The sequence below is a fragment of the Scyliorhinus canicula genome, chromosome 12 (assembly GCF_902713615.1).
Source record: "Scyliorhinus canicula chromosome 12, sScyCan1.1, whole genome shotgun sequence".
NCBI classification, from domain to species: Eukaryota; Metazoa; Chordata; class Chondrichthyes; order Carcharhiniformes; family Scyliorhinidae; genus Scyliorhinus; species Scyliorhinus canicula.
This window is the reverse complement of record NC_052157.1, coordinates 138,969,512-138,983,626: the sequence shown is the minus strand read 5'-3', so window position 1 is coordinate 138,983,626 and position 14,115 is coordinate 138,969,512. Positions and strand designations below refer to the sequence as shown.

The 14,115-nt window shown below is 40.7% G+C and overlaps 1 protein-coding gene across 1 annotated transcript in view; it reads left to right on the top strand.

Annotated features, from left to right (window-relative positions):
- Positions 1–14,115, top strand: part of phf12b (PHD finger protein 12b) — an 80,665-nt gene that overhangs the window by 27,102 nt on the left and 39,448 nt on the right. The window contains 6 exon segments of the mRNA XM_038814274.1: positions 7,886–7,962; positions 9,397–9,510; positions 9,545–9,635; positions 9,637–9,715; positions 9,717–9,758; positions 9,760–9,805. Of these exon segments, the coding sequence (XP_038670202.1) occupies positions 7,886–7,962; positions 9,397–9,510; positions 9,545–9,635; positions 9,637–9,715; positions 9,717–9,758; positions 9,760–9,805 (449 nt within the window).

The following is a 14,115-nucleotide window of genomic DNA, read 5'->3' as shown; positions in this document are numbered from 1 at the left end:
TTGATTGCAATTAAATAACTGAATTGTCCTGAGGAATGCGCACTTAGTTTAATGCTGCCAATAAATTGGTTGGATGCATTTTTTGGTATTAACCAGAGGAATTTCAATTACATTTATTAGGTTAACTAGGAAGTAGATAGTTTATTATGTGCGTACCTTTTTGGGACAAGGCAGGAAAGTTTATGACTTGTGTCTTCTATTACTGTGTATTTATTCTAAAGCTGCACAATTTCCCAAATTCTATTTGATCCGAATCCCACTTCTACGTCACAACTCCAGTTTTGATCAAAAGTCAATTTTGGTGTCCAGTGTTTATTGAGTTTTTCAAAATGCATTCATGGGATATTAGCATTGCTGGCAAGGCTAGGGTTTATTGCCCATCCCTAAAGGTCCTTGACAAGTGGTGGTGAGCTGAGCTTTATTCTTGACCTGAGCACCCGGAGGAAACCCATGCAGACACAGGAAGAATGTGCTGATTCTGCACTGACAGTGACCCAAGCCGGGAATCAAACCTGGGACCCTGGAGCTGTGAAGCAACTGTGCTAACCACTGTGCTGCCGTGTGCCCCTGCCATGCTAAATTGCCCCAAGTATCTAAAAGGCAGGGGAGTGCTTTTTCAGAGGGTCGGCGAAGATTCAATGGGCCGAATGACCACCTCCTCCTGCACTATAGGTATTCTGGGTTCTATGTGTGCATAGGAGGGGAACTTGAAAATGGTGATGTTCCCATGCATCTACCACCCTCATGTTTATAGATGGGTAGAGATCTTGGGGTTGGAAGTTGCTGTCAATAGAGCCTTGGTGAATTGTTGCAACACATCTTGTCAATGGTGCACATTGTTGCTGCTGGTGGAGAGAGAGGATGTTTAAGATGCCAGTTGAATGGGCTGCTTTCTTGAAGTTGTTGAGCTTCTTGAGTATTGTTGGAGCTGCACTCGTCCAAGCAAGTGGAGAACATTCCATCATATACCTGATTTGTGCCTTGTAGCGGACAGGCTTAGGGAGTCAGGATTTGAGTACTTGGCTCAGAACTTTGGTCAGATTTGCATTATGAACTTGAGCTGAAGGAAGAATGGGCCAAGAGTGAGAATGTTTGAGCATAATAAATTTGTATGAATTTGAGGGGTTGGGGAAGTAGGTAGGTGTTGTACATCAAAAAGATTTGAAGGCTCGCCATAGAACTGTTCACCTGACCTGTGGCTGATTTTAAAAGCATTAATTTGGCAGTGAAATATTTTTTCCACATTAGCTTCAGATGTCAGACCCTCTGGAAGACAGCAATCAAATTATGGTAAATCCATTTTTAAGACTTCATTTCTTTTCTGTACCTACTTACGTTTTTCTTTTTCATGCCCCTCCCAACCCCTGTCTTCACGAGCTAGTGAGATGTTACTTTTATTTTTGTGAGGAGCAATGTCAGTATCTGTTGTGTGCTTGAACAATTGTTTAAGACATTATAAAGACCTCCCTGAAGTATTTAAGTTAATTAGTTGTAAATTCTATGAACTGTTAAGATGCCATTCAAAATCATGGCAAAAAAACGCCTTTTCCAAGCTCAAATTGTTTATTGCATTTTGGTGTAGTAACCAGCAGGGGGAGTTGTTTTTCTGTTTGCCAGAACGTCTGAAAAGGTAGCTAGATCACAGTGGGCTGTTTGTGATGTATTTTACTGCACACTGTTCTTTAGTGCACAACGTTTTATATGTCTGCATATATAAACTTCACTTATTAATTGTCATCAGCCACATGAAAAATATTTCAGTCTTTTTTTACAAATATCTATATGTAATTTAACATATGTGTAAACTCTTCTGTTTCTATATTTACAAGTTGACTCCCTATTAGAGATAATAAAATAATGGAGCTGTATAGACAAACTTAACAAATGACTCTTTAGGCTTCTCTGATTTTTGATTTTTAAAGTATGTTTATTAAAGTTTAACATTTTTAACAAACACTGCCACAAGAATGATACAGCACAGCAAGCAAATAAAAAAACTGCATATATGAATGCAGAGGGGAACAGGAGAGCAGCAGTGTAGCAAGCTCGATGCAATCATAGACAATGGCATTCGTCATTGTTTGGTTGAACATGGTATTATTGTTTTTGTTTTGAGGGAATCTGTTTTTGTGCACCGAATGGATGGTCTTACTGTATTGGGAGGCTCTTGTGTTTTGGGAAGGTCTCATCTTCACTGATATCATTTACCCATTAAAGCAAGTCCTATAGGTTTTTTCTCTTCAATTTAAATAATGTTATACTCCGATGGCCTACTCCATGCTATAACTGGTTGGTATCCAGACCAACAATAGATCCTGACACTGTGTTCTTGCACAGGCTTTTAAAAGATTTGGTGTGTTGTGTTCAATTGTTAAGTGTTTACATCTTTCTTGCCAGTATCTGATTCCCTTTAAAATAAGCTGTTGTTTTCCTGATGATTTTACATCTTGTCTAGTATGGACAGGACCAGAACAAAACTAAAGGCAAACTTGCTACTTGGTAGTGAATGGTTAAATAGATATAGGGATGTATTTAATAATGCTTTTGAGCTGGTCAAAAACTATCAAGCAAGGATGCATATGCTTAGTTTGGCCATGCCGTGGATGGAGGGCTTCCCTAGAGTAGACTTTAAAGCATTTAAAATAGCTTGGATTTTAGTGTTGTGTTGACTATTTGAGAAAATAGCATTTGCTGTCCTTAAAAGTCAATCTTTAAACATAAGATGACATTTGTGGAAGTTCGGTATCTTTTTATAATTCATTGTGTACCAAACTTTTCCTCATTGTTCATTCACTGCTGGACATGGATTGCCTGACTTTTTTTTAAATTACTTGGAACTTAGCATTTTTGTAGTGTCTACATGATTGCAATTATTAGCAGCTAATTTCTGCTGCCGCCACGACTTTAAAAGATTGTGTGTGTGTGCCATAGCTAGGGTGAGACTCTTTGGCACTCATCAGGTTAGCATTTATTTGGACAGAATGACCTTTTCACGTAAGGAGGAATGACTCGTGAATTTAAAATCTGTAACATGTTTCCTGCTGAGTGATAGATTGCATGACGAACAGTAAGCTTGCGCACAATGCTGTTCAGCTGTACAAATATGATTTTGTTTTGGCCATCTATGCAGATTGTTTGTCTAGCTTATCAAGAGGAAAATGATTCACTGCATTGAATAAGGCAAACTGTTTAGAAACTGGATTTAAATTACTTGGCTATCAAACTTCAGTGAAAGCTATACATTTGCCTGCAAGAAAGGTGAATATTGAATAGTTAAAGATCACTGAAATGAAACTTAGCTGCTGTCAGTTTGCTGTTGCTCCGTTTCGCATTTTAAAAAACACACGGTGGTGTTTGTTTAGTGTAAATTAAACTCCTTTATTGCTGACTTGTACTTTTTTAACCTACAGGTAACTATATACTAAAAATATGCTTGTTGCAATGTGCAGTGGACATTTGCCAAAATAGAATATGTGAAATCGCTTTGAATATTTGAAATCAGCAGAAAGATTTAAATCTTGATTTCGCTGTAAGCACGTTGTATATTTCAAGCATAAGTTGACGCGTAGGAAAAGACCAGTAGATTCATAAAGTGTGTCTTGATGGCCGAATTGTCATGCTCTGGGGGTCTCCCCCCTCATTTAAGATGGAGATTATTTCTGCCTGAGGGCACTCCCTGACATGCTTAAATCAGTTCAACTGTACCTCTAGCATACCCCAAAATCTATACCCAGCTGGCCCTGCACCCCTTCCACATTCAGGGCAGTGCACCTCGCCCACTGAACAATACATTGCTCACCCAGATGAAGAGAAGAAAAAACAGCTTGAGGAAAAAATGCCCAAGTTAGCCTAGGAAGAGTTAACAAATCAATCGAGGATTAAGCCAGCCCATCCCGGCGTGCGCCAATACTCATTTCCTAAGAACACTGGCCTCAAGAAAAAAGTCGGAAGGAGCTCCGTTCCTCCCCAGAATACATAATCTGCCCAGGCGATCGACTGAGTTAGGCATGGATTCTTAAATTCAAAAAAACAAATGAAAACCCAATATGGTTAGCTCTATCTGGGTGGCGAATCTCAATCTCAGTGAGGACTTAACTAACCGTAGCATCCAACTCAATCCACCCAGCACCGCCCTGGCTTTACTCCCTTTCATTATAAACAAGATAAGGGGTGTCAAAAAATGCACTCCCATAACCACAAGGATTATAAACACATAATGAAAATGAGTAAAACTGTGCACAGACCACATTTCACGGACTCGATGATTTTTGCTGGAACAAGGTAACAGACTACCATGTCCATTGCAATAAGCATCTTTTTTACCTTCAGGTAACTATATACTAAAAAAGTGCTTACAACTCGCATGCCCTTGTGGAAGAAAAGACGACAATAAATAATCAACAACATAATCACAATGGAGTAACGTCCATGATTACTGAAGAATTGCAAGATGACACCATCTATGTTGCTCGAGAAGGCCGACGCCAAGACAGGATCGAAGAACAGTCTAGGATTTCTCAAGGTTTCCAACAAATGAAGCACCTTGTATTCCACCATTTGACCACTCTGGTGGCCAAACAATCCACGAACTTGGCCCCGGCCAGGAGGGCGCAGGGCATGATGTGGCCCGCTTGGCCACTTCCAGCCCCTCACGATGAACATCTCGAATAGGATAACATAGGGCCAGTGGTCGTGGGGATCTAACCGATCCCAAGCTTTGAACATCATCGGATACTCCATTGACCCTGATGCACCAACCCACAAAATCAAGATTACTAAGACATAGCAGCCAATCTTCAAAATCAATTGTGAACTCTCCTCTCACTTCTCGTCAGGGCTCGGGCTCACGGCCGCACCTTCCTGGCCCCTACTTCCCGAATCCATCAGGCTAAACGACATGGCATGCAGCAGGATTTCAATATCTTAAGGATGAGCCCGCACCAGGGAGAGTGCTCTACTGAATGCAAAAACACTTTCTTGCGCCTCCACCATTCTGCCAAGGATACCTCGCAAATCTCCAAGTAAGCTCTAAAGAGCCACGGAGCCAGAGCTCACAAAAATGCAGCCGCTCCCAAGCTCTTATCACGTGCACCCCCAACCCCGCCATTTCTTGTTTTACAGGTTGCTTCAAAATTCATGTTCTAAATGAACAGACCAAATTTGTTGAGCCTACCTGAGTAGTAGCTGAGGTTCGTAGGGCTAGATATGATTCTTGTTGCACTCTTTCAGACCTTTTCCAAGGTTAATAAAATATTCACCGTGTAGAGACACTAAAATTGGATGTCAGTACTCTTAATTCAACAACCTCTATAGTATTAAAATTAAATCTGTTTTATACAGTAGTTCTATTACTGTAATCCAACACCCTTTAGCTATTGTACCACTTCATTGGACATGAACCTGGAATGACTTTTGCACAATAACACCTAGATCTTTTTCTCTCTTTGCTTCTTCCTGCAATTGATAAGTATTCTTAAGTATTCTTTGTTGGCTTTACCAACATACATGGTGGTGTTACATTTAACCAGATATCTAACACTTTTTTAACGAAACAAAGCCTGTGCTTCAGCACTTGGTAACAATTGTTGTCGTTGTATTGGAATTCTTGTTAATCTCAGAGCAGCACTATGGTCATTCCTACACCATGAATACTGGTTCAAGAAGGTGGCTGACCTCTACCACCTTGAGCAAGGGCAGTATGGTTGGGCAATAAATGATGTCCACATCCAGTGAACGAAAACAAAAATGGAATAAAAGTCTCTCTCCGCTCCAGAGAGGCTGAGTTTACTCACTGAATATCTGAACTGTGACTCTCTTTGGCATATTCTTCTGCTTGCTGCTGTCATCGACAGTGTATACTTGCCTACCAGAACTGATGGAATTCTGTTCTGCCTTGCTCACCTGAGATACATCAAGTCCCCATGGAGTTGCTGTATGCTGACAAAACCGCAATAGCATTCCAGACTGAGCAACATCTTCAGTAGTAAATGAACAAGCACTCTCATAACCTGTGAAGTGTTTGGTTTGACCCTCAGTATCGTCATGGTTCAGGATGCTGCCATTCTGGATTGTCAGCATTGACATTGTGATGTTGGAGATTGTTGATTGCTTCACATATCTAGTCTCCATAATTGGCAGCAGTCTTGTCACTTGATGCTAAAATCAACACAAGCATGGCAAAAGCTGCAGATTAGACAGTAAGAGTGAAATAACAGCAACCTGAGAACACGAAGCTGCAAATCTTAACAAATTTGTGTCCTCTCCACTCCTCTACAGTGTTGGGATCTTGGCAATGTATGCCAGGTAGGAGAAAAGGCTGAACAGTTCCCACCTTTACAGTCTCAGATTATCTTCTGCATCTCTTGGCAAAACAAGGTCACCAACTCGGTGGTCTCGGATTCCATCGGCATAAACCAACTAAATCTGCACCGGCTTGGCCATGTTCATCAGATGGATGATGGTTGTATACCCAAAGAGCTATATGGTGAACTAGTCCCTGGAACTACTCCATGGTGGTGCAGTGATTAGCACTGCTGCCTACAGCACTGAGGACCCAGGTTCGATCCCTACCCCGGGTCACTGTCTGTGAGGACTTTGCACATTCTCCCTGTGTTTGCATAGGTTTCACCCTCAAGATCCAGAGATGTGCAGGTTAGATGGATTGGCCACACTAAATTGCCCCTTAATTGGGAAAAAATAGTTGGGTCCTCTCGATTTTTATTTTTTTTAAAACTGGTCACTGGGTCACAAATCTGGACATCCACATCGTTGCTGCAAGGACACCTGCAAAGCAAGATATAAATATTGTGAACTTTGACACTGACAGCTGGGAAATAGTTGCTGATGGGTATGATCTCTGGAGGCGACTGTTTGGCAGGGCATTGAAAAAGGCAAGCAAAAGTGAAAAGCTAGGCTTACTGAGAAGAGGGCCCAGAGAAAGCAGAGAAGACAATATGCACCTTCTAAGCCCGTTGTCTTCCTCTGCAACCAGTGGTGCCTGAGCCACACTGGGCAATGCCTAGCAAGAGTTGACCACCAAGGTGCAAACCATCATCTTGAGATGGAAGACTGTTACCACCAGCTGAAACTGTACAACCAGAGAAGTTGCAAGATTCATTGCTGGTCTCTGCTGTGTTTCACTGATCTCAGTGAAGGTATTTTTGAGTTGGAAATGGAAAAATGAACCCAGTCATTCCTTTTGTGGTGTTACTTGCAGTGACTCTACCAGAAGTATTAGTGTGTGGATATCTGGTAAATTGTGAAGTTCTTGCAGTTGAATTGCATTCCAATTGTCACAACTCTTAATGAAAAGTGGAGAAGAAATGGCACAATTTCTCAATTTTAGCAGTCTCAATGTGGTAGGGCTGCAGTTGGAATATTACACCCGAGAACCTATGTGGCATTTTAACATACCGGAGAAACATTCCAATTTCCATTAAATTTACAACATCATGCAGGGCCTTGTCTGAAGAAGAGTATTTCAGAAAGTGCACCATTCTAACGGTATTGCAATGGAATGTCAGACTTGGTTTTATGCGCTCAAGTTGTAAAATAAAATGTAAACCCATAATCTTGTGTCTCAGATTTGTGCATGTTGTTAGTTGGACCAAGCTTTCATCTTGGGGATAGAAAAATAAGCAAGCAATAGCATTGCTTTTAGAATTGTCAGCTGCTGTAGAACTGGGTTGTAGTTTCGTGAGTTTCTGGTTCAACCCTGGCAACATTAACAATATTGAAATCTTTACCAGAATTTCCTTGTGTGTTTTAACTACCTACAAGGAATGCCATAATATGTTTGAATGTTATTTTATACTGTATTATTTTGACACTTAAACTGTATTAAGATCTGAATGCAACTAACTGATCTGTTTCTTCTTTGTTACAGTAACCCTCCGCTCAGTGAGGAGATGCTTCCACCTGGGGACTGGATGTGTCACAGGTGCACAGTTCGTAGAAAAGTAAGTAGGTTCATCTTTTTAAAAACTACACAGTGCTTTACTGGCAGCAGAAGGAACACAAATTATTCCACTATCTTTATCACCTCTCAAAAACAATATTAATATATGTAATGAGTTTCAGCAAGCTACCATTTTCATTATGTGAGCTATCATGTTTAAAGCCTATTCAGCTATCAAATGATTTATACATTGCATGCAGTTTATGGCGGTCCTCTGTGCCCTTTAGCACCGCATAGAAGGGTTTCCCGTATGGGCTGCTTGCCTGCACACCTTTCACTTCCTTGCTTTGCTTGCCAACCAGTCATGCCCTGGTGTGCCTCGTTGTCATCTTGCAGTGAAGGGCTCACTACCCGGGAGTCCACCACCTTGCCATCAGGGACCTGGAGTGGTGTTGCACTCGGGAGACCCATAGAACCTCGGGTCGCTTGGTTCATGGACTCCCATGATGCATGTGTCTTTTGCGGCCTTGTGGAGCCTGTGGACCATGCATTTGTATGTTCTCCTAGGTTGAATCACCTTTCAGTTGTCTGACAAATCGGTTTTCTTTTTGGTTGCATTTCAGCCCCACGTGTATTGATCTTCAGGCACCCGTGTGCAGGGGTTGGCAGGGAGGAGGACCTCTCTCATAGACCTGCTCCTGGGCTTAGCCAAGCTGGCCATTAATAGATCCAGGCAGCAGACAGCCAAGGGGGTCATCCATCCCGACTGTTTGCCCCAGTTTTGCTGTTTGTTGCTGATTGCCCTTGGAAAGGGATCAGTGGTGTCTGCTTGCATCATTGAGGACTGCATCATTGAGGACTTCCGTTCCCAGTGGACACCGGGGGGGATGCTTTCAGTCTCCTCTGAGATTCTGCTTCCTTTGATGCAGTATCCCTTTAAGGAATTGCATTTGTATTTTATCCCACGCTTTGTTTTCGTGTATTTGGTTAACAAAAGAAGCACACTTTCTGGCAATGATTACTGGAAGATTATCAACTTTCTTTGCCCTAGAATGCTTCCTAATTTGGGGAGGCAAAGTACACTTATGAATGCTATAATATATAAATATATTTTTAAAAACTTGCCATTCTGTCCCCCATTTCCCTTCATGCCTCAAAATAAAATTTGAGACTATTGGGTAATCTCTTGTTTAAAATTGAATGTTTGGATACATTCTCATAATTTTTCCTGATAGTACAATGATGGCAAATTTTTAAAAATTCACTTGGTATCTGAACAACGTGGGAGATGCATATTGCTCATTGTGCTGTTTACATCATTAAAAACTATTCAATCTTGGTGCAATTTAGTTAAATCATTTAATTTTAGGACATTTCAACTTTCCTTGTTAGCTGCTTCAGTCATAATTTGTACTGATTCCATACTTTTTATTTTTGTTAAGCAGTGTTGTCTCTTTGGCAAATCATTAAAATATTCTCCATTCTTATAGAAACAAGAGAAAAGGCAAGACTCGGCCAAGTAAATGGAGTTATGGATAGCAGACGGTTAAAAGGAACAGCATCCCCTACTGTTGACATGGAATTCCCTGACAAAACTTCCAGTAAAGCATTGGATCCCGGATGACAGTAACTGTAGGTCCTTTGCACACGCAAAAAGTTTGGAACGGCGTGTTAGCCGGCCCGGCACGCCAACGTCAAATGCAAGTACTGACACACCCACTTCTGAGCAAAACGAAGTGGTATGATGACATGGTTGATGTGGACGATGAAAATGCTGCCATGGAGATGGACTGCTCCCAATTGCAAATAAGAAATCCATTTTGAAATACTTATAGCAGCAGCAATGGAGCGAAATCCAACTCGAATTTCAACTTCCAAATGAATTGACTTGTACCACAGCACTTCCAGGTGAGGGAGTCAGTGTAACTGCACTATGAGTTCCTTATTTTGTGAGAATCATCATGGCCTTCTCATCCTGCAAGTTCCAACTCACTCTTGCAATCTGTTAACACATACAAGCAGATTTTTAAAATGCAGTCTCTATAAATTCGTACAAATCATAATGGTCGTTAACCAATTATTCCAGGTAACTGTTTCAATGTAACTGCCACATTGAGGTGGATTATAACCTTGCATCAATAGAGATGTTGTTTAACTGCATCTTGTATATGGACTATTTATTTTGGACATTGAATTGTGGCACTGATACAATTGGTTTGCCAAGATGTTCTGTTTGGGTCAGCTACATATTTATTCAACCTTGTCTTTAAATCCGTAACACTTGCAATAACCAGCTGCTGTGCCCACAAGGTTAGAAGGTCCAAACTAAATGTTGCTAAATGCATGCTAATGAGATTCAATGAAGATGCCATTCCTTTCTCCTATATTTGTGCTGCAAATTCAAAAGGGAAATTGGATGCCTTCTGTTTAAAGAATTGAGCACTTTATTCTAGATTCAATTCCACCGTGGCAATGTTGCTGTTTGTCACATGGAAATTTTTAATGCTTGTAAGGAACTTCTCTTCAGTCCATGATTTGAGATTACTGGTCTGTTTTATCTATTAATTAATATCTTATTTCATTACAGCCTCAAACTCCACACAAGCTGATATTTTTATAGTAATTATTGGTTGCTTATCTGTACAGGATAAATGTGTCAGGTCAGCTTCAGTTTTTGTGGAGAGTTAGTCTTTTATCAGGGAATAAATTGCCAAATGGTCGATCCAGAATTGTTGAGGTAATCTTCATGTATGTAAGAGGATTTCATGCAGCTTTGTGTCACTGCAAGGGTAGGTCAAATGCCATGGGGACAGTTGTAGAGTACTGTTCTTGGAGAATTTGCAGCAATTAAACAAGAAATGTACTGTAACATAATGAATACTTGTGAAAAGCAGGCGACATCGGTATTAGGTTTGCAAAGTGAACTTCTGGGTATACTAGTCCCTTTAATGCATTTCACAAACAGACCTTTCAGGAGGTGTTCAGATTACAATAGAACTCTGCATGGCATCTTTGCGTTATGTTCTGACTATCTAGTAGAACCTTTGCTTTTAGTCAGGCCAGTCTGAGTTACCTTATTTAAATTTGCCTTTTGCAACACAGGCTGGACAATGGAGAGCAGTAGACATGGAAAGTGTTGGACGTAATTACTGATCACACAGCATATATGTACTTATTTGGGCCAATATCCTACACCTTTACATAGGGATAATATGTTAATAACTAAATTAATTGAACCGGACTCGTGCATTTAAATTATTTTTTAGTAACCATGATCACAGGCCTCAACATGGAATTGAATCAATGCTTTTAATGTATAATATCATATTTATGGTTGTTCATTTGAAGCTCTGCTTCTCCCCCCCCCCCCCCCCCCCCCCCCCAATTGCTTCCAATAACTAGTTTTTGTTGATGTAAAACAATTATCAGTGGAGTAGAATCCAATTTTATATTATAGTTATTAACTAATAACAAAACCTATTTCTAATAGCTAATTACAACATCTCTGGACGACTTATTGGAATTGGAGGCATACAAATTTAACTAAATATTTTCCATGTCATTTCCTGACAATCTTGGGAAATAATATTCCGATCAAGGAATGATTCATTCACAGTACAGCTGCAGAGGGAAGATGTGGATTGGCTGTGCTCCAAAATTCCTGTTGATTGCTGAAAGGGTTAGAAACCCAAATGGGTCAAATACTTAAGAGGCACTCTGTTTTCATTACATCCTGAAATTCTAGTCCATTCATAACTTTTCTAAATATGTTAGCAAGTCGCATATGGTGTCAAATGTTTAGCTACAGGTTTAAAGGCTGCCTTGAGGTGAAACTGACAAATAGCAAGAATGTTGATGCACTTGTATCCATTTTGCTTCCTCCCCAGTTCCCCTTTATTAGTTTTTAATCCCTCCAGCAATAAGCCGAATCGAGGCTATAAGGCAGCATATTTTTGTTGATTCCTTGCAAATGCATGGAAAAGGTATTGGCTGAATTCCGTTCCTTTTAATTAATCTCCTTTCTCACTGCTGTCGCTGCCAGGCATTTCCATTAAACCTGCATTTTCACAAACAAAAGAATGGCGTAGAAAACTGGTCATAGAGTAATGGCCAGATAATCCAATTGTATTTTTTTAATACCCAAATTGTTTCATGTAATCTTTCCACCCTTTTATTATTACATGTGCAGCTATAGCAAGTGGTAATGTACAATAATGTGAAATGAATTATCTATATCATATGTATATTTTTGTGAGATGTGTTCCCAAAAGTAGAGTTCGGGCCCATTTGTCCTTTTCCCTATGATTGGTTAAAAGGCACTATAGGTAGTGGCTTTTGTTCAAGCAAAATGATAACTGATAAAGACGGACTGAGCTCAAAGATGTTTTAACAATACATTAAGAGCAAGAGGATAATAAGGAAGGAGGCCCACAAAAGTCAAAAGATACCCTATTTGTAGAGACAGAAGATGTTGGTATGGTTCTTAATTTGCATCTGCCTTCATAACAGAGGGGGGTATTGTAATGGCAGAAGATTCCGCAGTAGTAGGGTTGTGCAGGGCTCCGTATTGGATCTGCTTTTTGTTTTGTAGCTTAACAATTTGGGCATGCATTTGGGGAGCATGATCAAGAAGCTTGAAGACGGCACAATAATTGGCTGTGTGGTTGACAGCAAGGAGGATTGCTCTTGACTGCAGGAAGACATCAATGGACTAGTCAGGTGGGCGAAAAAGTTGCAAATGGAATTCAATCGGAGAAATATGAGGTGGTGCATTTGGGGAGGTCAAACAAGGCAAAGGATTACACAAAATAAATGGGAGGATACTGAGAAGTGTAGAGGAAGTGAGGGACCGTGGAGTAAATGTCCACAGATCCCTGAAGGTAGCAGTACAGGTCAAGGTGGTTAAGAAGGCAAATGGAACCCTATCCTTTAGTAGCCGAGGTATAGAATATAAGAGCAAAGAAGTTATGCTAGGACTGCATTAATTATAAGGTGGGCCACAGCTTGAAGTAGTGTGTGCAGTCTGGTCATCTCATTATAGAAAGGGTGTTTTTTAAAAAATAGTTTTGATAAAGAAAGGAGATGTTACAGAGGAGATTTATAAAGATGTTGCAAGGATTGGAAAGATGGAGCTATGAGGAAAGTGTGAATAGACTGGGATTATTCTGCTTTGAACAGAGGAGGCTGAGGGATGATTTGATTGCAATGCACAGAATTATGAGGGGCCTGAATAGTGGATGGAATGGGTCTATTTATCTTTGCAGAAAAGTCAATGATGAGGGGACAACATTTAAAGTGATTGGTAGATAGATTAGAGGGGAGATTTTCACCACATCATGGTAGGGTCCAGAACTCACTGCCTGAAACCTTCAATTCATTTAAAACGTGTCTGGAAATACACCTCTAGTGCCATAACTTGCAGGGCTATGGACCAAATGCTGGAAAGTGGGATTCTGCAGGGTGCCTCATTTTTGTTTGCTGGCAACGACACAGTGGGCTAACGTCGCCTCTTTCTATGCCGTAAACCTTCTATGATTCTTAATTTTCCGATTGTGTCATAGAACGTTGCAGTGCAGATGGATGCCATTCGGCCCATCGAGTCTGCACATACCCTCTGAAAGAACACCCCACCTAGGCCCACTGCCCTGTCCTAGCCCCATAATCCCACCTAACCTGCACATCTTTTGACTGGAAGGAAACCTGAGCACCAAGAAAAAAACCAGTGAAGACATGGGAAGAACGTACAAACTGCACGCAGTCACCCAAGGCCTGAATCGAACATGACTCCCTGGCGCTGTGAGGCAGCAATTCTAACCACTATGCCGCCCATTGGAGACTAGCAAAAATGATTTGGAATTCAATCTCTTCTTTTGTCATTTAACAGGATTTTTACTGCCGTAGCATATATTGGTTTTAGAATGCATTCAAATTGATTTTAACTGATTACTGTTCCACAATACATTTTATGGTCTCCTTACTTATTAAGTAATTTGGTTTACTGTATCTGAACCATCTATATCTACAGCACAAAAGGGATTATTCAGTCCTGTTCTGACTGTTTGCTGGAGTAAACCAAGACTAAGCTCACTGCCCCACCTTTTCTCCAAAGCATTCCATCATCCTTTGCTTCAAATGAAAGAATCAAGTCCCTAAAGTGCAGATGGAGGTCATTTGGCCCATCGGGTCTGCCCCGATCATTGGAAAGTGTACTTTGCCTA